At 46.0% G+C, this 25,173-nt stretch overlaps 1 protein-coding gene across 11 annotated transcripts in view; it reads right to left on the minus strand.

Moving 5' to 3' along the window:
* Positions 1–13,193: 13,193 nt before the first annotated feature.
* ZNF532 (zinc finger protein 532) overlaps positions 13,194–25,173 on the minus strand; it is a 116,755-nt gene continuing 104,775 nt past the window's right edge. For all 11 annotated transcript variants that reach the window (XM_084779943.1, XM_084779947.1, XM_084779941.1 and 8 more), the window contains 3 exons: positions 18,601–18,713; positions 16,959–17,124; positions 13,194–15,649 (listed from right to left, as the gene is read on the minus strand). In XM_084779943.1, the coding sequence (XP_084636069.1) occupies positions 15,155–15,649; positions 16,959–17,124; positions 18,601–18,713 (774 nt within the window). In that variant the 3' untranslated portion in view covers positions 13,194–15,154. The remainder of the gene's footprint in view (positions 15,650–16,958; positions 17,125–18,600; positions 18,714–25,173) is intronic.

Consider the following 25,173-nt stretch of genomic DNA (forward strand, 5'->3'; position numbering starts at 1 on the left):
TGTGGAGCGGCCACTCTGAATCGCCTCCTCTGATAAGGGTCCCCTGTGGGCCTTGGTGTCTAGGAAAGAGTTGAGGCACACAGACAAGATAAAGCAACGACTACAGGAAGCAAATGATGAAGCCAAAGAGACCACGCAACCAAACAGGACACTGGGCATCCTGCCGTAGTGTGAGCTGAGAGACTTGAGGCAGGGGCCAGGGACGTGCAGCATTAAGAAATGTTTTAGAGGAAAAGTGCAGTTTGGGAATGCTGTGGGGCAGCCAACTGGTTCTCACAGCCTGCTCTCAGTGAATTTCTTGTATCTCTTGCAGTCATACTATATGGTTTCTACTCACCAGCAGATGTGACCCCAGCACGAATATTGGTGGTCGTTTCACTGCCTTAATAAGTAATATGGAGTTGAAACAAGACGTGTGCTAAAACTGTGTGCATTTGTTTGTGACCTGAACAACCTACGTGCTGGATCCAGTAAGAGACTGATCACCAGAGCATTTCTCAGTTTTGTTTGTTTTGGTATTGAAAACGTGCTGGCTATAGACAGCACATTAAGTTTAATTTGTGTTCTTTACAATGACTCCGCCAACTCCTCCAACGAAACAAGACACAAGTCCTGACTTGTGACAACTGTTGAATTCTTTTCCAACAGGCTGACTCGGCCTCCCAGTGTGATGTACCCAACTGTGGAGGAAGAAGGCAGGTGCGCCAGTGCAGCAGCCGTTGCCACTATACCAACACAGTTCGAGCAAATAGCTGCCCAAGCATAGGTAAGAGCAGGCTGCTGCGTGTGTGGCCCCGTGGTAGAGCACTTGGCTAGCACGGTGAGGCTGCTAAAAAGAAAAGGAACATACCCTTTAATGCATCCTTTCCACTCAGAGTCTCTCTAAATCACTGCTTTTCATTTTCTAAAATGGCCACACATCGCCACACAGATTTCAAGGGCCCTCTTGCCACACTGTCCCCTCTGGCCCTGGCGTGTTATCTAGTCACGCACAACCTATTCCCGTCTTTCTGCTTTGGATTGAAGTTGTTTCGAAATGTAGTTACGTAATAAAAGGCACAAAGAATAACAGCAGTACCTGTGTTCCCATAACTCTTCTTGAAACAAACAACCGTGGCCAATTATTTGAAATCTAATGCATTCCCAGTTGTACCTCGCCCTCACCACCACTGCATGCTACCCCAGACTATGTGTGGGTGCTGTTAATCACATGCCTTTAACACTTTCTACTGCATACGGTTAGCAGCAGCAGACAGCCTTAATTTGCTTAATTGGTTCATATTTAGATACTTCAATTGTTTTTTCCTTTTTGATGCCGTTCGCCTGGCTGGATCCACCTCTTGTCTTGGCCTTTTCTTGGTTCTTTTGTGGTTGCTTATTTTGGGCAATGATCAAAAAATTTGGTGATTTGAAAGCCTCCTCCCAGGGGCTGAAGAGATGGCTCTGTGGTTAAGAGCACTATCTGCTCTTCCAAAGGCCCTGAGCTTAATTCCCAGCAACCACATAGTGGCTCACAACCATTTATAACAAGATCTGGTGCCCTCTTCTGGCGTGCAGGTGTACATGCAGGTGAAACACTGTATACTCAGATAAATCTTTTTTTAAAAAAAAGAAAAAGAAAAAGAAAAAGAAAAAAAGAAAGCCTCCTCCCAGAGGACTATCTTTCATGGTATCAGAAGACACCATACAAGCTTCCAAAGGAGGGAACTAACCATCAATCCTACCCAGCTACGATGCCCATGAGCCCCAGTAGCAACCAGCAAGGCATGATGACCCTCAGGGTGCAGTAGCAGCATGTACACTTGGCCGTAACCAACAGCTCTCTAATTGGAGTTAAGACCTGCTCAATAAGAGGGAAATCATACCTAGTACTGGAAACCTAGGCACCTACTCAGGGCCAGTGGGTTCATGGGTCTTAGGGGAACCTACAACCACCACTTTACTAAGCCAACACAGTACATACTAAATGTCTGTGTTTATGCCCACAGATGAGCATCATCTCATCCTTCAGCAAGGAACATCTCTTTGCAATAGAAGGAGACCACTGCAAAACCAAAACCAAAACAAACAAAAAACAACAATAAAGACCACACAACATATCAGAATGTGGAGTTGTGGAGCCTGTGCCCAGTACATACATGACAATATGATTCCCAAACCTCAGGCTCAGGGATCATTGTGGAAGGGGGTGGGGGTGGAGCAGGAAGACTGGAAGGGCTAGAGGATCAGAGAAGGTTTGCCCTGAGATTGTGTCTCCTGGTAACGTCCACAAGTTCTCACCAACAGGGCTGCCTAAATGTGAGATGCACAAGGACGACACCAACAGACATGCTAGAGTGCCCTTAACCCTACACAAAGAGCTACAGGCAACTAAGGAGCGCTGAGGGCAGGGGGAGTAGTCTTCCCCAGGGAACAGCGCATCGACTGGCTATCCAATACCACATGCTCAGCACTCAAAACATGCATACAGGTAACACCATGCAGACTGAGAAGACATGTTTATGTATTTAGGGATATCTGTGTGGACAGAGGCAGGGAAGGGCTTGGGGAATCAGATGACACAGACTCAAACTGGATTCCTACAACTTACTTCACACAAAACCCTTCGCAACTCTATGACTCTTATTTCTTCCTTCACAGACTAGACGGCAATAACTCTCCCTCCCGTAAAGAGAGGGCTTGAGGAGCCCAAAGGGGACAAATCCTGTGCAAGGTTCTGAAAAGTGCCACTATTTACTCCCAAATACTCACTCTTTGCTCTTCTTAGTTTCCCTTCCATGCGGCTGCCAGGAAAATCCTGATGAAAACCGAGATCGACCGCACATTCTGTGCTCAAAAGTCTCAGACAGATGTCAAAGGAGCTGAGGCCAAGTCAGAGCATCCACAGAGAGATACACCTGCTCATTGCAGTAAACTGATGGCCATCCATCCACCCACGTAGTTATTCAGTTCTTCCTTGAACCATTTACTTGGGAGAACTTTGTGTATATGCTTGGCGGCTGGGGTGGGGGAGTAGTGGTGGGGGGGGTTAGGTTCATGTGTATGTGTGTATATAAATATGGAGACCAAAGGTCAACCCTAGTGTTATCTCTCTTGAGTCACCCATCTTGGTTTTGGGAACAGGTCTCTCACTGGCCTGGGTAAACTGGCAGTCCAGTAAACCTCAGGAATCCACCTGTCTCTGCCTCTCTAGCATAGGGATTACAAGGGTGGACCACCACACCCAGATTTCTTGTGTGGGCACTGGGGATGGAACTTAGGTCTACCTGCTTGCATGGTAAAGCACCTTCCCATGTCTCCTTAGCCTGAGAAATTTCTATTTTAATGAAGAGAAAAATGAAGGTTTTAAAGTTCCAGGTGCCTGCAGGCAGAACACGGAAAGCACATGGGTTGCAAAACTTTCAGGACCGACCGTGTTCATGTGGCCGTGACTGCTGGTGGCTGTGTACTTGCTGCCTCAATACCAAAAAGCTGTGCCTGCTGTCCCACCTTCTGGAGTCTCTTGGCCAGTTGCCTGGCTCAGTTGCAACATCCCCTATCACTCTCACCAAGTATTGTTATGAAACACAGTCAATTCCAGAATAGGACTTAACCAAATAATCTATTAATTTAAATGGGTTTATATTTTGCCAACCTTTCATCAATTCCAGGCTGTCTGACCTTGTCTAGAACAGGATTTGCTTCTAATGTTATGGTATTTTGAGTTCTCTGAGTGTTCTATTTTTATTCTCTATTATGATACAGGTAGATTTAAATACAGAACAGAGTACGTGCATTCTAAAAAGAAATAGAAATGGCTTTGTTAGCCTAACTGGCTTTTAAGAGGTCTTACATTTTTCTCATTCATAATTTCCATCAACAATAAGAGTGAACCTCATTCTGGGAGAGATGCCCTGTTGAAAACTAATTTGATTTCAGCCTCTGTTCTGGCAGAAAGGTGTGTGTATAATTCTGAGAAACACACAAAAAGCCAAGCTGCAACTATCCGAAGTCCAGACAAAGCACAGGCAAAGAGGTCTCACTGCTCGCCTGAGCTCGTGCCCTTCCCAACATGCGCCTTAGAATCTCCTATCAGCACAGAATGGATGAGCTGGGTTCCCTAAATAAGAAAGCAACTCGCTATCAAAGCAGATCAAATGTCTAAAAAAAAAAGAAAGAAAGAAAGAAAGAAAGAAAGAAAGAAAGACATTTAGGCACGTCATGCAAAATAAAATGCTATTGATTTCATTAGTAACGTGCACAACAAATAAGAACAATTCTCTCCTTACAATAGCACTTCTACACTGGCTTTACAGCCTTCCCCCACCACAGCTTTGTCATCTCTCCCGCTTGCTGCGGGTTTGAATTCTCATGGGTTGGTCTAGTATGCCTCTAGCAAGTGCTGCAGCCTGTTCAGTGCTCAGCTACCCAGACGGGCAGGAAACCTACTTACTTCTCAGAGCGTATTCTTTGGGCTCCAGTGAATTCAGATCAGAAAGGAATTTGTCAGTGTCTTGCTTGCACTTGAGAGAAATGTTTCTTGCAGGAGAAACAAAAGGTAACAGACAGTGCAGGCAAGCCAGCAAAGGGAAGACCGTCATTTCTCAAGCTGTCAGGATCGACCTCCTTTCTTAGACAAAGGGCCTGATATTTATGAAGCCCTTGTCTATAATGTGTTGGGGCGGGGGTGGGGGGGACGTAAATGTGACTCTTCTCACTTCTTAACAAGCAGAGAAACAAACCGCATCTCCTCAGCCACCTGCAAAGCGGACGGATAAACCATGGAAACCAGTTTATATACAATTTGTCATTGTCCAGTGAGACAGGGCTCCTGGATGGGGTGCCATTGGCCACCTGGCTCCCTTTAGTTATGCAGATTAACATATCCAGCTCCCAGGAACAAGACTCGGGCTCTCTCTGGATACATAGCCTCGTGCCTCTCTCCGGGTTAAAGAACAAAACATGTTGATGATGTGGAGTAGCAATATTGGGGTGTCTCCCAAGACTGATGATAAATCCAACCTGTAAAAGCTTGGCTTCTCTATGACCCTTGGGAAAGGTTATGCAACCTTCAATGGATTCACTGGGCCCTGAGAGTTGCGTCAGCCTGGGAGTGATGCGCACGTGACCATGCGAAAGGAGTTCTTGCTCCAGGCAGATGCACACCCACCCACACCCCAAGGTTTAGAACACACATCAGGGAAGGGAAGTGATGCTGACTGTTCATATGCTTTAAGAAAACAAAATGTTGTGGCTCACAAGGTAAACAGTCTCACCCCGGAAAGGCTGTCTTTCAGTAGGAACCGCTGCGTCTTCGCTTGTAGAGTGACACGTCCCCACACCTCGTTCACACTGCCTGAGTACATCCTGTGGGTAGCCGTGGCTCAGCTGCACATTCTGCTGTGTGTTTAGAACATCTTATAGCACCCCAGGGCTGCTGGACTTGGCCTCAAAAGAATGTACACATGTGTACGTAGTTCTAAACACACACACTCTCTCCACTTCGGTTCCTTTGTTCCCTCAGGACACCCTGTGTGGAGAATCCTTCTCACCAGCCTCCTCAGAAGCAGTATTCATCTATTCCTTATTCTTAAAAAAAAAAAAAAAATTAAGTATAGTGTTTATATCCAGACATGAGGAGGCATGTTTTTAAATGTTTTTAATGCCAGCATTTGGAAGGCACAGGCAAGTGGATCTGTGAGTGCAAGACCAACCTGGCTTATAAAGTGAGACCCTGTCTGAAAATTTAAATTAAATGAAGTTAAAGGGGTGTGTGTGTGTGTGTGTGTGTGTGTGTGTGTGTGTGAGTTTGTGTGTGTGTGTGTGTGTGTGTAAGATGTGTGTATTCACAGTGTGCACACGTGTGGAGGTCAGCAGGCAACTTTGTCAGAATCTGTTCTCTCCTTTCAGCTTCCAGGGATCAGACTCCACTTGTCAGGCTTCTGAGCACCTCGCCCTCTCAGCCACCTCACGGGCAGCTTCTACTTACTCTTTAAGTCACTGTTGGCTCCTCTAGGAAGCCCGCCTGGGCTCCCTCCCAGGTCAGAGAAGGGCATAGCCATTTCCTGTGCCGCCAACTGCCTCTCCGTGCTCACTAGTCCACACCACAAGGTTTACTCTCTAGCTCTGTGAGACACTAGCGCAGTTTTTAAAATTCTTTTTTGGCATGGCTGTGGGGATTGCACCTAGGACTTCATACCTGCAGGCAAGCTCCCTACTGGTGGGGCCTCCTTTTACTCCTAACATTGAGGCAGCGTCTTACTAAGCTGCCCTGGCTAGCCTTGAGAGCACTGTGTAGCCTAAACAGCCGTTAGCTTGCGGTCCACTTCGTTCTCCCAAGTAGCTGGGATCACAGGCTTGTGAGTCAGGCCCATCAAAAGCTAGCTCGGTTTTGCTGCCATCTGTGAAAATCGTGAAATCGCTGACCTCCCGGGGGTGTTTGTAGAGTTAAGTTAGAGCCCAGGACACACAAACATTTAAACTCTTCAGTCATAAGTATCGCAGTAAAGTTGCTAACCACATCCTTAGTGTTTGTCGTTGTTTTTAAGTGTGTACAGGGCCGGGACCATGGCCAACTGCTTGCCTTCCATGCAAGAATGATGTCCTAGGTTCAATATCAAGAACTGTGCCCCCAACACCAAAATGTGAAGAAATTAAATTTAAAAAGAAAACAAAAAGGGGGCTTAGCTCATTTGAATATTTATGAATAATTAAACGGAAATGTCTCTGAACCTTGCATTTAGTCATAAAATAGTTGCTGGTGTACACTCCAAAATCACAGTGACAGAGACGGAGGCTATAGCCCAGTTGGGAGAGTGTTTGCCTAGCATACAAGAAGCCTCGGGCTATGTTTCCAGCACCCTATACACCAGGCATGACGGCACATGCCTGGAATCCAGCCCTGAGGAGACAGGTAGGTAGATCAGATGGTCGAGGCCAGTCTAGCAACATGACACAGTCTCAACAAACAAACACAACCTTACTTTTGGATAATTAAAAGTTTAAGATGTTTTGTCCTAACTCCTAAAAAAAAAAAAAAAAAAAAAAAAAGAATAAAATTATGACTACTCAAAGTTAAAGGAACTCAGTCATTTCACAAGGATATTTTAGGCCCCCAATTTATGCAAGCCACCATGCTGGCACAAAAATAGGACAGGAAAATAAATATTGCCTTCCTCTCCTGCCAAGAGGCCCTCATCAGTTCCTAAAGCGGCAACCCTCAGCTGACTCATGTTCTGAACGCCAAGACCATTTCCTTCCAGAGCTGGCCTTACGAAATGAAAGAGCGGCCACGAGACCTCAGCATTTGGCAATGGGCTGGGGAATCAAGGATCTGTCTTTGCTGACAAAAGCACATGTCAATGTGACAGAGAAAGTGTAGCTGGCCTCTATTGCTCCGAGGTGGAGACATGAGAAGAAATGGGTCTTTGTATTAAGAAGCAAGCAGAGCTGTGGAAACGCTGAGAGGGCTCACGCAGGGTGTGACGGTTAGTAAATGGACAACTTGTCAGCATCAGGCAGGGGTGATGTCGGGAAGAGAAACGATAAAGCACAAAGAGGCAGGTTAATGTAGCAGGTGTGTGGGCAGCTGGCCAGAATGCTTCCTTCGTTTGTTCGTTCGTTCGTTCGTTCATTCATTCATTCATGCATGCATGAACGCATTCTTCAAAACAAGATCTTGCTAAATGGCCCAGACTAGCCATCCTCCCGTCTCCAGTGATGGGATTTCAAGGGTGCAACACAACCACCCTCTGGCAGGCTCACATTTTAGCGAACGGAAATGGGAAAGGCTCTTGTAGCAGAGCTCTTCTGCACTGAATAGAAAGGTATGGAAAGCTTTCCTGAAAATAACTGCGGAAAAGCATCGCAGAGGAGGAGCCAGCGGTGGCAAGCTTGTGGGATGGGGATGGAGGAGATGAATGCAAAGTAGGAGAGCTGGTGGGAGGACGCAGAGGGAGAGGAGGCCCTTCCTGTGACAGGATGTGGGGGAATGAGGCAGGGATCAGCTTCATTTCCGGTTATCCTGAAGTCTCTTCTAAAATAGCCAACACTGGTATGTTGGTTGGGAGCCTTATTCAGAGGGCAGCAGAGTTTAAACTTCCGTGTCCCACAAATGTAGGCATCCAAGATGACTCCAAAGAGCCCACTAAGAATTTATTTTTATTTTAAAAATAAATGTGTGTTTGTGTCTATGTGTGACTACGTGCATGGAAGTGCAGGTGTCCCTGGGGACCAGGAGAGGATGTCAGGTCCCCTGGAGCTGCAATGTATAAGCCACCCAACATACGGCACTAGAAGCCACACTCAAGTCCTCTGTAAGAGCAAACACTCTTAACAACCGAGCCATCTCTCCAACCTCGGCTCACGCATCCCTTAAAGGTGGCCAGCCTCTTGTCCTCTGACCAAACAAGGGCAGCCACCACAGCCATAACTACCAGAATGAAAATGTTTAAAATGTCCCCGCTTCTACAGGAGAGTTAAAGCAGGAGGAGGAGGAGGGCCGTAGGAGTGGTCCACATCTGCCTCTTGACACGATCCATACTACATCGAGCTCCCTAGTTCAGCTCTGCTTGGTTGGTTCTGGTCAGTCTCACGCTGTCCCCTCCAATCAGCAGAACTGTGCCTGCATGGTCTCGGCCACACATACTCTCAGAAATAACTGGTCTCATTAAGCCTGACATGACATGACGATCAGAGAATAGCTTGAACTAAGCCTACCGTTTCTGGAATTGAGAGGAACGTCTGTCACAGGGGACTCTAAATACAGTGATTTCCAACATAGTCTTGCAAAACCTGGTAGTTGCTCTTGTGCCTAGAGACAGATGTGACACGGTACATCTATGAGGAGAACTCTGGGATGAGCAGCTTGCTGAATAACAGTTCCTCTAAACATCTGGAGCAATATAAACAGGGTCACGTGGTGACTCAGAGCTAGCCTCACCGACTGAATTTAGAAGCTGGTAAAGAGTGTTTTTCTGGGAAGCGCTGTTCTATTTCCTCAAGTAAAACTATCCATGACAAACCTGGTGATCTGATACTGTGTCCACCCTCAGCCTACCTGAAAGGATACAATACATGCTGGCAAGAGCACAGGCAGCCTTCAGCCACCGCCTCTGCCCCCTTCTGTCCCTTCGTTCTGGCAATGGATGTGGCCTGTTCCTGCCATGTCCGCTACTGACGGGGCCCTGTTTCATGGCTGTCTGCCCAGAACTGCTTAGCTGTCTCGTGCCTGAGGGGAGAGATGCACTCTAGCCCTTGAGTTCTTCAGCAACCCTTGTGTCAGGGCACAGCTTTCTGAATTCTCTTAAAGTCAAGCCTTTCCAGGACTGGCGTGATGGCTCAGAGGTTAAGAGCACATTCCGTTCCTGCAGAGGACCGGAGTTTGATCCTCAACATGCATGTCAGGTGGATCATGACCACATATAACTCCAGCCACTGGTGCTGCACTCACAGCACAAACCCACACATACGGATGTGATTCATCCTAAAGTTAATAAGATATCTTAAATATCACTAAAGTTAAACCTTTTCTTTCTTTCTCCCCTTTCTTTCTTTCTTCTTCTTGTTTTGTTTTTCAAGACAGCGTTTCTCTGTGTAGCTTTGGCTATCCTGGTTTTGTAGACCAGGCTGGCCTCAAACGCCTGCCTCTGCTTCCCCGAGCACTGGGCGTGTGCCACCACACCCAGCTAAATTAAACCTTTTCTAGACTGCTGTGACCTGCTGAGAAATTTACTGCAACAAGCTCCAAGTTGGATACCCTAGATGTGCCGTTCTGCAGTGCAGAAGACAGAGAGCATAAGTGAGCTGATGCCCGGAAAAATAGGTGCTAGTTATAAGTTTCCTCACATAATATATTGAGGGAGCTTTATATCTGTTTGAGACACGGTGTCACTCTGGGTAGTACTAGCTGACTTTGAAATCATTGCTTAGCCCAGGTCAGCTTAAAAACAACAACAACAACAACAACAACAAAACCATGGCTGTCTTCTTGCCTCGGCCTTCTTTCCACGTTCTAGGTCACACACACACACGTTACAGGTGTGTGTAATGTCTTGGGTACATACTAGAATAACCACGAGGATGCACTAGGCCTGTGGAGAGGGATCAAATGGGCGAGAATTGAATGCTTAGGGACTGTAACCAAGTTTCAAGTTTAGCCTCATGTCCAAGCCACACAGCCTGAGGCCCAGAATGAGCATGTTGGGGGTGGTGCAAGCTACAGCATTACAATGGGCGGGCAGGCCCAGAAGTTCCTAGTAACAGTAGAGATGTGTCTAGTGCTATGCATCCCCTTCTTACAACTGCTCTTACTGTATCCCATGGGTTTGGGTTTATTGTTTCCATTTTCACGTATCCAACTTCATGGCTTCCTTTCTAATTTCAAAGTGAGTATTTCAAGACTTCCGTTACTATCTTCACACGTGACGGTCAGGAAGGACACTTGAATGACGGTCAGGAAGGACACTTGATGTTCTCAGTCCTCCTAAACTTGTTCAGACTTGTTCTGTAGTTAATGTAGTAACTGTCCTGGAGAGTGGCTCCTGCGTATTTGAAAAGGATGTGTATGCTGTTGGTGATGGACAGAATGGAAGAAAATGTACTTTTTTTTTTAGGTCCATTTGGTCCAGAGTAGCGAAAAGGCAAACGTTTCCCTAATGGCTCGGTCTGGGAAAGGCCCCTTGTAGACCCTGCTATTTTGTATTATAATATCTTTTCCTCCAAAGCCATTAACATTTTATTAGGGGCTCAAGAGCTACGCAGGCTCAGTGTTGGGCGCACTTCCATTTATAGTTGGCACAGTCTGTTGATGAATTGACTTTTTCCACTACGAAGCATCTTTGTCTCTTTAGTTTTTCACTTAAGTCTATTTTGTCTTAAGTAGCCCCAACCGTCTCTTGTTTCTCGTGCACGAATACCTACCACTTCCGGTCTTTGTGTGCCTGTAACTGTGATTCTCCTGGAGGCAGCATCCAGGCGAGGTTTTAAAAAGCCACTCAGCTGGCTGTTTCATTGGGGAATATAACGTCTGCACATAGAGCCGCAGTGATAGCTGAGAAGTTGAGGTTGCGGCGGGCCAGGTTTGTTTTCTGCCTTGTGGATTCGTTCTACTTCACCATCTTCCTCCCCCTGTCTTCCTTTGTGGTCTAGTGGTTTTCTATTGTGGCTTTGAATCCCTACTCGTGTTTTGTGCATCTACGGGTTTTGTAATCACACCCATATGCTCACAACTGACTTGTAATGGGGTGAGGCTCACAGTGGGGGGAGCACCAAGGAGACGAAGGTCAAAGGAGCCATTTAAGGAGGGTCGAGCTTAAGGACGCTTGAAGAGGAGCCAAGGTTTTACCAGAAGATCTGAGGTTCAGAGCTTGCACCACAGCACGAGATTGCCCATGCATCTGGCACAGTGTATTATCAGACCGTGGTCCTGGGTTATGATACCTACAAGTCATAGTGAGTTCCTCAGGACATTTCACTTCCCCTTCCAAGTGGGCATTATTTTTTAAGTGCTCATAGAATGAGCCTATTTTATGTTCATACTGGCTGCTCCAAGTTGTCAAGTAGGAATTTCACTGTTGGTCAGATCCAAAATGGGATCACACAAGCCCAGAGAAGCTGGTGATGATCTGTCAAAGCCACAGCAGGTGTGAAGGTGTCTTCAAACTTCACACTGTGGGCAGAAGGGATCTGCTGAAAATGTTGACTCAGCAAGCCTGTAGTTTGGTGTAATTTTGTTACTATTCTTCCTTGGGTGGTATTGTTACTATTACTGATAAAACAAAGTTGCCAAACTAGAGACAACCCTTCAATGTCTTATATGTGTTATCCAACCTAAATCTCCAGGAGAAATACTGAGTTTGAAACTCCTGATTCAGCTTCTTTTTTCGCAGTTGTATAAAGCCCTCTCCTTCCTACCTTAGACATTTGCCTAGTAACTAGCAGAAGCCTCTGGCCAGCTGTTGCCACATCCTGTGTCCAGTCCTTATACTGAGCTTGCCACTGTGCTGCCTACCTATTTATCAGCCTTTTAAGCACATGGGAAGGTAGCTCTTCCTGCCTTTCTAGGGATCACGTGCCTGGTTTTGGTCATTGAGTTAGGGACACATTACTTTTCCTCACTGTTATGTCTGGGCCACTGCACTTAACTGCACACTCCCCTTTCAGTTTTGTTTTGTTTTGCTTTGCTTCTTTCCCAAGACAGGGTTTCCCTGTGTAGCCTTGGCTGTCCTGGGCTCACTTTGTAGACCAGGCTGGCCTCGAACTCACAGCGATCCCCCTGCCTCTGCCTTCCAAGTGCTGGGACTACAGGTGTGCGCCACTATGCCTGGCTCACCTTTCAGTTTTTGAACCAGTGGGAAAATGGGGGTCAGATGGTAGGGAGCCACATCTCCCTTAGTCAGCTCATATGGATACTGGAAATTAACAAAACAAAACAACAGAAAGCCATGCACACTTAGTTGTTATATCTTCTCTCTCAAATACCTACACTTAGCATGCAGTAACCAGTGGATGATGGATAGGGACCGAGTGCCAGCATATGGATTCTTGGTCAGCACTGTGTTAACTCAAACGTGTATGACTTAACTAATGGTCAGGAATGGTCCGCTCTGTCTTTTCCAGGACTCTAGTCCTCTATCTGGAATGTCTACTAAGCCAGCATTTGATCCTCTTGTCTAAGCCTTCTTAATTTCTTCCCTGACTGCCACAGACTACAGCAACTAATTGCCACTGTAATCTGGGAAACTTCCTCAAGATCTGTCCCTAAACCTTCTTCAGAGGCACTGACTGGCCAGGCTTCCCTGTGGGTACAGGACTTCCATTTCTGTTTTGAACCTCGGGGCATTTTAATGCGCCATTCCTTTGGCCCTTAAACACTCAGCAAATCTTAATTGCACATTCTTTAATGATTCTGGTTATTTAAAAGTAGAAACACTTCCGGGTTATCTTATAAAAGCCGCAGTGCAGGCTGGAGATGGTTTATAGTGCTTCAGAGCTTATAGTGCTTCAGGCTCTGCAGAGACCCTGTGTCTGGTGCCCAGCGCCATGCCAGGTAAGTGGTTTGCAGCCCCCAGGAACTCTAGCTACATAGACTGACATGGCTGGCTTCCCCAGCACCCGTTGCTACCCGCCTGTGTGCTACCCTCATGCAGACCCACACAAACACGTAAGTAAAAATAGGTTCTAAAAAGCCATAGTGCCCCAAACAGAAGTTTGACTGTACTTTGCACATAACTTTATTTATTGAATAAATGAATATTTGTCAGTATATACATAACCACAAAGAGCAAGTACTAGATTGAGAGCAAAATATTTGGGTTCTAATATGCAAAGCCACTTACCAGCTATGAGGGCTCAGGCGAGGAGCTGGACCTGAGCTCAGCTTCCTCGACTGTAGGCTGTACAGACCTGCGTGGCCACCACGCAGGCTTATTGCAAGGTTCAAATGCAGGAACGTGTGAAAGTGCCATGAACACAAGTGGGAGCAATACAGATGTAGCAAGTGACAGCAATTCAAACTTCAAGTTGAGGAATATTCTCACACCCTTGAATTGTACCGATGTGGTCAACAGACAGTGGCAGAGTAGCTAGCTGGTCACTGGTGAGAATGAGTAAGCCATTCTTCGGAGTGAAAAGAATTCTGCAAGATTCGGTAGCCTGTCCTGGTAATGAGTCACTTCCCAAATTCCATGTCAGAGACCCACCAATAACTTTCTTGAAGAACCTCAAGGGCCAGATGTTCCTCGTTTATTTACATGTGAAATGGGTTGATTACAGTCACAATGGATGTAGTGTGCACACCCAACAGCAGCAAGACCTTTCGAGGGACTGAACAGGACTAAAGTCTAGCATGCAAGTATCTATATACACAAATGAATTTCTTCGCTTAGAAAAACACAACGAAAAAGTACAAAACATATTGGGATATAAATACAAGATGTAAAATGCAACGGAAAACACAAAACAACAACCAAGATATATAGCTTTCCCAGAGAACTATACAGGGAAGTGACCAGAGAGCACCTGGGCAGTGCTCCAGGCAGGCGGCCGTGAGGGGGGCAGAAATGACTCTAGACGCCTGGTGGTTCGTCTATGGCCAATTGCAGAGTACAGGCTGCTGCATTGCTAGGTCGGTGGTGAGGCTGTGCATCCCGACTCTAAGTACCAGAACATTTGGCAGTAGCACCCAGAACAGGAAACGCTGACTGTGTAGACGGTAAAGGGTCAAGTCAATCATGCCTTTTTGTTCCTATCAAGAGCCAGAGAAATACTTGATGCTCTTATTATGTGTGTCTCAGAAATAGTTGGTGAATTCCATGACAAAACCTGACTTGAAAGCTACAGGTCTACCTGTGACTTTCAACTTTAACCACAGGCTGCCCTTATCCTAGCGTGTCTCCTCGTGCCCTGTAAGTTGGTCTTGCAAATTCACTCAGAAAAAAATCGCCAGCTCCATTTTCCCCTTTATGAATCCCTTCTTCCTCACTCTCCCATGGAATCAGGGATGCCTGGATGCCTTACTGGATTCCCAGCCTCCTTTACTCACTGTGGAGGAAGAAGAGGTCTGCAAGGCTGTTTTAGATGCTGTCTGAGGTGGCTCAGACCATGCCCTCACCCGGTTGCTGTTGTCCTTGAAGCCCTCGGTTGCTAGGAGCAGGCACACAGAGTGCTAAGACACTTTAAAGTTGCTAGTGTTGTAAGACCCACAATCACCTACAATTTATGTGGTGAGTTCTAAAAATTAAAAACACTAAAAAAGGCATGATAGCCTGTAATTACTGAACTCATTCAAATTTGTAACATACAAAATGGTTGGTTTGAATTCAGGAACTGCCCCTGGTACTAAGAACTCCATTTTAAAGAAACAGTACAAAAAAGTAAAATCCTAACACACACAAAAAAAACCCTCAAAACATTTTCCACCAAATACTGATACAAACATGTAACAAAGAGTATAAAAAGTTATTTAAATATATACAAATTCTTCAAAACTCAAATACTGCCTTAATACTTATGGGGAGGGATACATCTGAGGAGGAAGGGAATAGGACAGAGAACATATTGTGACAGCCGAGACAGTACTGTTAATTCTGTTATACTGCAAACTTTTGGTAACAAAAATGTCTTGTTTTCAATTCCTATGTGGATTGGGTTTTTTTTTTCCGTGGAAGCTCTGTGGCTATTTTTCAGCTGAACTCATTCTTTTGGATTTGATGAAGGCCATGCCGTGTGTCCTCATATGTGTGTTTAAGGCAGCTTCCGTTTCAAAAGTCTTGGCGCACACTTTGCACTTCCTGTCTGACGCTGCGCCCTCTGCGGCCTCGTCCTCGGGGCTGGGCTTACTCTCCTGCTGGCTGTCTTCCCCAGCCCCATTCTGCTTGGACACAGGCTGAGGCTCCTTCAGCTTGTGCACGATGAAGAGGTGCCTGGACAGGGAGACGTGGGACGTGTAGCAGAGGCCGCACTCCCGGCACTGGTGGGAGGAGCCGTCCGACTTGTGCTGGGGGATGTGCTCATGGAACTGCAGCAGGTTCTCGGTGGTGAAGCCGCACACGGCGCACTTATGAACCTTGAAGACGTTGATTTTCAGTTTCTTCAGCGGCTGGGTGATGGCTCCTCTGGGAGGCCTGAATTCTAAAACCGGTTCTTCCAACTTCCGCTTGGGACTGGGAACCTTGGTTGGGGGAAACCAAGACAAAGCAAACAAAATGATACCTCGGGAGATGGTGAGTTCTATGCCTGGCAGGGAAGGCTGAGGCTGCAAGGAAAGCAGACGCTGGATTGGAGGCCTTCATGGTGTGAATTCACACTGTACCATCACCCCACAAATAGGAAGCATTTCTCTGATTTCTTTGTCTCCAGGAGTCACTGCGCATAGCAGTGCCTTTGTGGCCTTCGGAAGACAAAGCGAGGACAGGCAAAGGGCTCATGTGGGAAAACACTGGCAAGGGTCCTAAGGACATGCACGGTCATGGTGAGGCCATTACGGCAGGCGATGAGTGCATCTGCCTCAGTTAACAGAAGCTGAGTGGGAAAAGCCAGGCGGGAGCAAGGCATGTACGCTTGGAGGATGCCAGGTTGGACTGAGACGGGAAATACAGCACACTTAGGCCAGGGGAGGCGGAGTAGAGCACCTCACGGGAGAGGCCATGGGCATGTGCTTTCACTGTGACTGGACAGATTACTAAAAGACTCCATGGATCCTGCACCTGCTCTTGTGCCTGGCAACTGCCCTTCTGGCCCTCCCTGTCACCCTGTGGGCCCTCTGGAGATGCCTGTTTCCTTCTCCCTTGCTTTCTAAATCCCACATGTCTCTTCCTCTTCTGCACCCTGTGCACCACAGCACCGATCTCATGGCCTACACCTGCAGCTACGTCAGCATATAGTCAAGTTCCTGTGGGGAAGGCCTGTCCTAATGCCACGCCTACCTGACGCTGTCTCACGCTGTCTCTGAGCTAAGGTGCACACTCAGTGATTAACTGTTAATGTGTGTCTTGGGAAACCATGTTAGCCTCTTATAGATTTGCATGGCACCTAAGCCAGCAATAACTGCTGTATACCGCTTTCCGTAACTCCAACAGCAAGCAGAACACTCAGTGCTTCGTGCGTGAGCCCCTGTGTATACACACTGTCAGCTGACTGAGGCTTACTACACATACAGAGAATGTGGCTTGGGCATGGGGTCTGATCTTCTACCATTCCGAAGGGAATGAAAGAGTCCTTTTGACACCTGCCACTGCTGACGCAGGCAGCGACGAGCATCAAAGAGATAACTCCCCTAAGTCCATGTGTAATTTTATGACTTAGATGAAGTGATACCTGTCAGGAGCAGTTAGGAGCTGGGAAGGGCTGCGAGGGGATTACTGTGGTGCTTGACATGATCTGACCCCTTAAGCTACGACCACACAAAATGCAGATGAGAATGAATAGGGAACACACGCTGGCAAGGGTGACAGGGAAGGAACAGAGCTGAGCTGTCTGACCTTGGCATCTTCCTTTATCTCCGTCTCCTCCTCTTCCTCCTCCTCCTCCTCATTGGTCGTGTCAGTCAGCTCTTTTACGTCAGGGTCCTTGATCCCGTGCATCAGCTGTACGTGCTTCTCTAGCAGCAGCCGCTTCGTGAAGGTCCGCCGCGAGTCCGCGCAATGTCTGCGAGCACAAGACAGAGACGGGAGCTATGGCTGTCAGGGGCTGCTCACTGCAGAGGGGCCTGGATAACAGCACACGTGTGAGGCTCAGAAAGGCAAACTAACACTGGGGCCTCCAAATAAAGTAAACAGTGCTGCTGTGACTCCCACTCCCTATTGTGAAAAGGTCCTACCCCTAGGCTTTTGTAAATGCTTTTGTAAAAATTAAATTAAATTAAATTAAATTTTTAAAAAAGTCTGTGTACGTAGCGTGCTCCATGTACACAGGCACAGCCTGGAGCTGGATGTAGCGGAGGCTGTGGAAGAGGAGCATGGGCGCCTAAATGCCGTACCCTCTTTCCAGCCCTCGGTGGCTTTTATGCCTTCACAGGAGCAGCCTACTTTGGTTCAGGCAGAATATCTGTTTACCTAGGTTTGCCTAAGCATTATTTAATTTGTAATTCTAGATGGCCTCAATCTTAAAACAAAACTAGAGAGTGCTGAACTTTCTAAGTTTTCTCAACAGTGGCTCAGAGCAGCCCTTGGAATGTATGTGAGCGACGCCTCTGCCTGCCGGTGACCCCTTCTGAGCCTCTGTCTCCTCTGCATGTCAAGATGGAATGTTGGCTTAGATTCCTCAAAGCTCAACTTGTGCCTGCACCTGGCAATGTTTATTCACTCATTGGATTAAAATGAAGAAAGCTTGCTATCCATGAGAGGTAAATTATTTAAGTCTTGTACACTACAAAAAATGATTTCCTAGAAAGGCTTTAAATGACTATTTTCCTAAGAAAACAGTCCAAAAACAAGTTTAGATAGGCCAAGGACCATAGTGACTATGGTCACTTTGTGTCAGATGTCAGGAAAGGCACTGAAACAACCCAGTGTGCTGGTACACGCTTGTAATTCTAAAAGCAGGAAGCAAAGGCAGAAAGATTATGAGTTGGAGACCAGCTTAGGCTAAAGAGCGAGACTCTATCAGTGTGCGTGCACAGTGCTTGTGCATACCATGATGTGTGCATAGGGCCTGGGACAACCCTGGGGGGTCAGTGCTCCCTTTCACCCTTAAGTGGACCCTTAAGGGGATTTATCTTGCATTGTCAGGCTGATAAAGCAAGCACTCTGCCTCACTGCGGCATCACATTGGCTTCCTCCTGAGGTTTGTGGCTATTAATAAATCAGCTGGAGCTAAGTGTATAAAAGGGTCCCCTTGTTTGTAGATCAACCCCAAATGGACATGGATCCACACGGTCCAATCACTATGGGTGGGGTGTCTCATTCCCTGTGCACCTGGCAAGCTCAGTGCACTCTAATACAAACACAGTGTGTGCGTGTGTAAAGAATGCCACTCTCACACGTGATGATGGAAACAAATCCACTGAAGCAGAGTATAGAGACACCAGAGCGGAGGAGGAACCGAAAGTAAGTGGCAAAACCCAAGAAGCTCTCTGGGCCACAATCCCTTCTCTGTGCACCCGTAGCAGACACAGCGACTTACGAGCAGGCGTAAACTTTCCTGATGCCTTTGTGCTTGATACGATTGTGGCGGCACAGGCTGTGGGAAGAGCTGAAAGACTTGTCGCACTGGCGGCAGGGGTGCTTCTTCATTTGCTGTGCAGGAGAGAAGAAAGGGTCCCTTAAAATCGCGAAGGCAAAAATCACCTGATTTCGCCCCCCCCCACCCCGAAACGGGGTCTCACTATGTAGCTCTGACTGTCCTAGAACTTACTCTGTAGACCAGGCTGGCCTCGAACTCACAGCGATCCACCTTCCTCTGCCTCCCGAGTGCTGGGATTACAGGTGTGAGCCACTATGCCCGGATCACCTCATATATTTAAACTGGTATTTTGCAGCACTGCTGATCAATGCTGGGACACAGGCATAGCAAGTAATTGTTCTACCACTGAGCTATGGCAGCCCTAAAACATCATAAAGACTAACAAAGCTGTAAGGTTCTTTGAAAAACTATAATTACAGGGCTGAACAGGTGGCTCTGTGGTTAAGAACTACTGTGTAGTTAAAAGGTCCAGGGTTCAATTCCCAGGACCCAAAGGGTGGCTCACAACCATCTGTAAATGCAGCTCCAGGGAATATGCCACCCTCTTCTAACCTCTGTGGGCACTGCATGCGCATGACACACAGACATACACTCAGGCAAAACACTCATACACATTTAGATAAAATCTCAAAACACCGCAATTACAGTACAGTAGTGGGCCATCCAGGAAGCAGCTCATTTTAGGGGGTGTAATTTTTTATCTCCTTAAATACTTACACTTCTGATCTAACCCAAATATCTAGGTATTTGTTATAGAATAGAAATCTTATTTTTAAGAAAATTACTGAATTTTGGGTTTTTTGTTGTTGTTGGGTTTGTTTTTGTTTTTGTTTTGAGACAAGGTTTCTCTGTGTAGCCTTGGCTCTCCTGGACTCATTTTGTAGCCCAGGCTGGCCTCAAACTCACAGAGATCCACCTGCCTCTGCCGCCCAGAGTACTGGGATTATAGGCATATGCCACCAAGCCTGGCTGAAAATTACTGTTTTTAAAAGTAGACAAAATGTGAAAACACCAACTACTTCAATAACTACCAAGTAAAAGGATCACTTGATTTGTTGTCAGTGGGAAATTTGCCCTTTCTCAATGAGCTATGTTAAATCACTGGCTGATTTATTTATTTATTTATTTATTTATTTATTTATTTATGTAAGATTTGTTTATTTATTAAGTACACAGTATTCTGCCTGTACACCAGAAGAGGGCATCAGATCACATTATAGATGGTTGTGAGCCACCATGTGGTTGCTGGGAATTGAACTCAGGGCCTCTGGAAGAGCAGATAGTGCTCTTAACCTCTGAGCCATCTCTCCAGCCCCACTGGCTGATTTTAAATGTTTCAAACCTTTGTTTGCTCTTCGATGATTAAGTGCCCACTCATTCTCTAAGAGGGGTTTTCTAGTAGACCCTGTTTTTGCATGCTGCTTGTAGTTCTCCTGGGAACACAGAAGCTTGAAGGGCATTTCCAGTGGGCTGCCTTTTAATGTATATGAGAGGGTATTTACATATGAGCTATCATACTTGATAACAAACCGTCCTGTTACATCTAGGGACACAGTCCTGCCAGTCAGATGTCCCTCTGTGCAGGACCCTTGAAGCAAAGTGAGGTTAAGCTTTAAGAGAAAGCCTTGGGCATGTCCAAGTAGTCCAAAATCAAACACTGCCGTATCACAAGGAAATTAAACTCTAAGGGCTGTTATTCTCCAAAAAGGAACCAAATTTGTCTCAGTCTTCAGTAAGTCAGGCTGTGGAGAATCAGTTCTCATGCGAGATACATTACTATTGACAGCACCAACAATAGAAAACACTTTTTAAAACTTAATCATCTGATGTATATAAACATCAAACGCATTTAACTGGTGACAGTCTGGCTCTATAGAACCAAAGTAGGGCTGGCACCCATCTCTCTGATTGGAAGCTGTGTCCCAGGCAGATTTGTACTTGGCTGACAAAGCCACTCCTTCCCCAGTTGTGAACTAAAGTCACCACAGTGCCTTCCTTGCGCAGTGCTGTGGGAACACTGGGAAATCCTCTCTACTTATCTTGGGCTACACCAGCACAGTGGGGGTCAGGCTTGTTCTGTTTATGAAATAAGATATGTTGCTCAGGCTGGCCCTAACCTCATGGCGCTCCTCCCGCTTCGGCCTCCCCAGTGCTAGGGTTAACAATGTTCACTGCCACAGCTGGATTTCTAACCAAGCAGAAAAGTTTGGTGGGGGTTCAGAAGAGCCTTGAGCCCACACAAAGGTGAAGGAGAGAATTCTCATCTCCATTTCACACTAAAAGTATTTTTGTGGGCAAGATTTCATGGGGAAAGCGAGAATAAAGTATACACATCTACTGCCTCTGGCACAGACAAGCTGCCATCTCTCCTTGGCGCTCTGGATGAGAATGGCCCCACAGGCATCTGGGATACCTGTTTGAATACTTGGTCCCCAACTGGTGGAACTGTCTGGTAAAGATTAGAAGACATGCCATCCCTGGGGGTGGGCTTTGACGTTTCAGGTGCCCTTCCAGTGTGCCTTTCTCTGACCCCTAAATATGGATCAAGATGTGACCTCTCAGCTGATCCTGGCTCCCACCATATCAACCATGAGCCCAATCATAATGCTCTCTTCTGTAAGCTGACTTGGTCATGGTGTTTTGTCGCAGCAACAGAAAAGCAGCTAAGACATCTCCAAGGGGTTTTCCCCCCTCATAATTCTTATTTTCTTTTGAGACAATAAGCTCTTGCTATGTAGTCTGGGCTGGTCTCAAATGCATGATTCTCCTTCCAAGTTCTGGGATTATAAGCATATACCATAGCAAATTTTGATTACACAGAGCAAACCATTAGTAATCCCTACTTCATCCACTCATGTAGCCAAAGACTAAGAGGGAACAAATAACCTCTTCAGAATGAAGCTTTAAGCACAGAATCATCAACAAATAGTTGTTTTAATAACAGTATTTAAAAAGCCAAAGACCTAATTTCTCTATAAATCTTGTACACGTCAGATGAACCTGGAGCTAAGACACACAAGACAGCTTTCTAAAAGCTCTGTCAAATGACAGAGAAGGGAAGTCAACGTGACAGCGCAACACAGCAGACAGCACAGGGACAGGGAGCCTGGACTCTTCCCATGGCAACGGCTTCGGTGTTTTCTCCCTCATCACACCAATATATTAACATCAAAAGCAATCCTTAATAAAGAAGTGCCAGTGGGGATGCCCTCAGGGGATGGAGGTGAGCAGCAGCCTGCTGAGTCTATTTTCACAGAGCTAGCAACCTGTGAGGTCAGGAAAACATGTAAAACTGAACTGTACTTCAAGATGACATACAAGGCTGGGGACGTGGCTCACTTGGTAGCATGCTCACTTGGTGTGTACCTCAGCAGCAAATAACCAGGTGTGGTAGGACAGGCCAATCTAAAGGCAGCCACTCCACTGCCTTCTCCCACTAGCACAGAGGATGACCAAAACTCCTTTCAGGATTAAATGAAAACATGGGTTTCACAATTTAATGAAAACAAGGCAGGCCCATGCTCCGCCAATGTTCAAGAAGCCCCCGTGACAGTCATTAAGAAATAGTGGCATGCCAACTGACTAAAGGGTGCCGGTTGTTCCCAAGGCACACTGACACACCCCTGCAGCTCCAGCTCAATGCTTTCCGAGAAAGCAACCACATCACAGCAGCAGCCCCCATTGCTAACATCTAAACTCTGGACCTGTCTACTCAAGATCTGGGCCACTACACAGTCGGTCTTCCCTCCAAACCCCCAGCTCCCCCAAAGCTTCCCAAGTCTCCCAAAGGATGCCTGAACAGAGGCTGTGTGGGGGCTGCTCTTTTCTTTACAGGCAGTCGATCTTTGACTTACAATGAACTGTCCAAAAGTAGAAAACGAACTTAATAACCTCACAAACCCATTACAAAGCTGAAAGCTTATGGCAAACCACAGTAAGCCAGGGGCAAGCTATACATGTCCGCTTGTGTTAAGTGTACAAGCTAAGTAGAGTAAGAGATGAACTAATAAAACAACAGCTGTAACACATGCTCCTGAAAGTTCTGAGAGTATGTGCATTTAAAGAATGTGTCATGGCCGTTCTTTGGCTTATTGGAACTGGGAGCACCTTACCCATGTGCTCTGAGATCAGCAGTGCTGAAAGAGTGTCAGTTAAACATGAGCACTGCAGTCTGATCACCAAGGCAGTTGGTGGCACTGAGTGAGTCATGTGGGCAGCAGCTGCGGAGGGCACATGAGACAAAGGGATGGTTCAGCTGCTCCTGCGTGGGACGGCACAAGACTTCATCATGGGACTTATGAGTTGTTCATACCTAGAATTTTCCACCTGATGTTTTCATGCTGCAGTTGACCACAGGTAACAAAACACAGAAGGGAAGCCACGGAGGTGGGACTACTACAGGGCTTTTATCTAAAGAATCTTAAGACATATAAAAATAGAAATAAGACTCCACTGTATTCTTTTGTGTTTAGATTTTGTGACATGTGCAGCATTCATGCACAGAAAACCTTTTCTGATCTATTGTCTAAAAAAAAAGTAAGTTAGGTTTTTTGAGGCACAGTTTTCTATTTTGTGCAGTGCTAAGCATCATAGCTCACTTTTCATCCCAGCAATTGGGAGACAAAAGAGGGAGGTCAAGGTTACCGTGGGCTGTGCAAGACTGGCTCAGTGGTTAAGAATACTTGCTGCTCTTGCGGTGGACAGGGGTGCAACTCCCAGTCTCCAGATCAGGCAGCTCACAACTGCCTGCAACTTCTTCTGTCCTCACTGGGGCACATGCACAGACATATATAAATTAAATGTTTTTTAAAAAAAAAACATGGACACAGTTAAGTTAGGTCATGTCAGTCAAGATACAGAACAGGTATGTTACTCTCCATATTCCTGTGAGTCCTTTATGTCAAGCCCTGCCCACCCACACCCTCTTTTCCATACCTCTCCATTTGCTTTGTGTACCTGTCATGGAAATGGGCCACCCCACAGCATAACAGGCACCCAGCCCAATACACGGCTAATTCTCCTGTGTATTCCTGCTTAACTTCAGAGAATGTCCTACTTCTATAGCTATACCCTAGTTCACTGACCCATTTACCAGCTGATGGCCATCAAGATTGCCAGTTTGAAGAAAATGATTAGTAAATCTAGTGAAAACATTAGGTTCGATATTATTATTTTTTTTTTAATTAATTGACACGGCCTTTACTTGCAGGTGTATCTAACCCATAATGCTTTGGGTTTTCTTAAAGGAGTGAGTGTTTTTTATCCTCCAAAGGCTCCCTGGGAACAGAAGCCGCCAGTTACACATCATGGGAGCCTTGGTTTTTTTGTTTTGTTTTGTTTTTGTTTTGCTTTTTTTCAGAAATCCTTGGTACACAGTAACTATGCCAATCATCTATGTGTATGTGGGCACCAGAAACATCAGTAAGCCCTGCCAAGTAGTCACACGGCAACAATCGGGATGAAGTGCTCACACCCATCCATCCCCAAGATGGCACCTCTAGAGTATCTGGCCTACATTTACTTCTCTTGGTTTACTGTATGTAACAGGGCCAGGTATGCTGGTGTATACCTTTAATCCCAGCACTTAGGAAGTAGAAGCAGGCAAAGCTCTGTGAGTTTAGGGCCAGCCTGTTCTACATAGTGAGTTCCAGGACAGCCAAGGCTACAAGTGAAACCCTGTCCTCCCCCTACCCCCAAAGGAAAAGTAACAAGGAGAGTGGGTATTGTCCCTGCTGCCAAGCCAAATGCCTCAGCTTAAAAAAGAGAACTGACCTCCACAAATTGTCTTCTGACCTCCACTCACACACCACGGCACACGCAAGCACACAAACATCTCCCCAATCAATGTAAAAATTAAAAACAAATGCTTACTTCAAAACAGAATAATGATTGCTTCTAACCTCATCTACTGAACAGTGGCCAAGTCTAAAGCTATGCTTCATACCACTTCTTTTTTCAGTATAGATGTTCATTTTTACTTATATTTATAAAAACAATTATTTTTACTTGTAATGTATACAATATATGTTGACAGAGACATTTTACAGAATATTCATTGCATAAGTGGGCTAGAATTTATCTTCTATTAACCATTTACATTATTTCAACTTCTCGATAGTTATAGACACATGTCTCTGTAGCTAACCAATTATTCTAAACATCATCTATGAAGCTTAAAGGCTGTGAAAATATTAAGGTTCTTTGGTATTCCTTGATATATTATCCTCAGCTCCTATCAGCACAAATGGGTGCTTGTGTATCCATCTCCAGGACAGACCTCTACTGTCTAGTGATGCCAGTGATGGACGAAATAGGTTTCTGTTTCCCTTACTCCTCAGGAAAGCTATACCCTTTGACCATTTGTAAACTGCCCAATCAAGTCTTTGATGCAGTCTTCTATGGAGCGAGGATAGGGGAGAACCAAGACCACAGAACAGATTGGAAGGCCTGGGCTCATGCTGAGAGCTAGAAATTACCAGGTATGTGACAAGACACCAGGAGGTTTGAAGGCGA

The sequence above is a fragment of the Acomys minous genome (assembly GCF_964271855.1).
Source record: "Acomys minous genome assembly, chromosome: 4".
NCBI lineage: Eukaryota > Metazoa > Chordata > Mammalia > Rodentia > Muridae > Acomys > Acomys minous.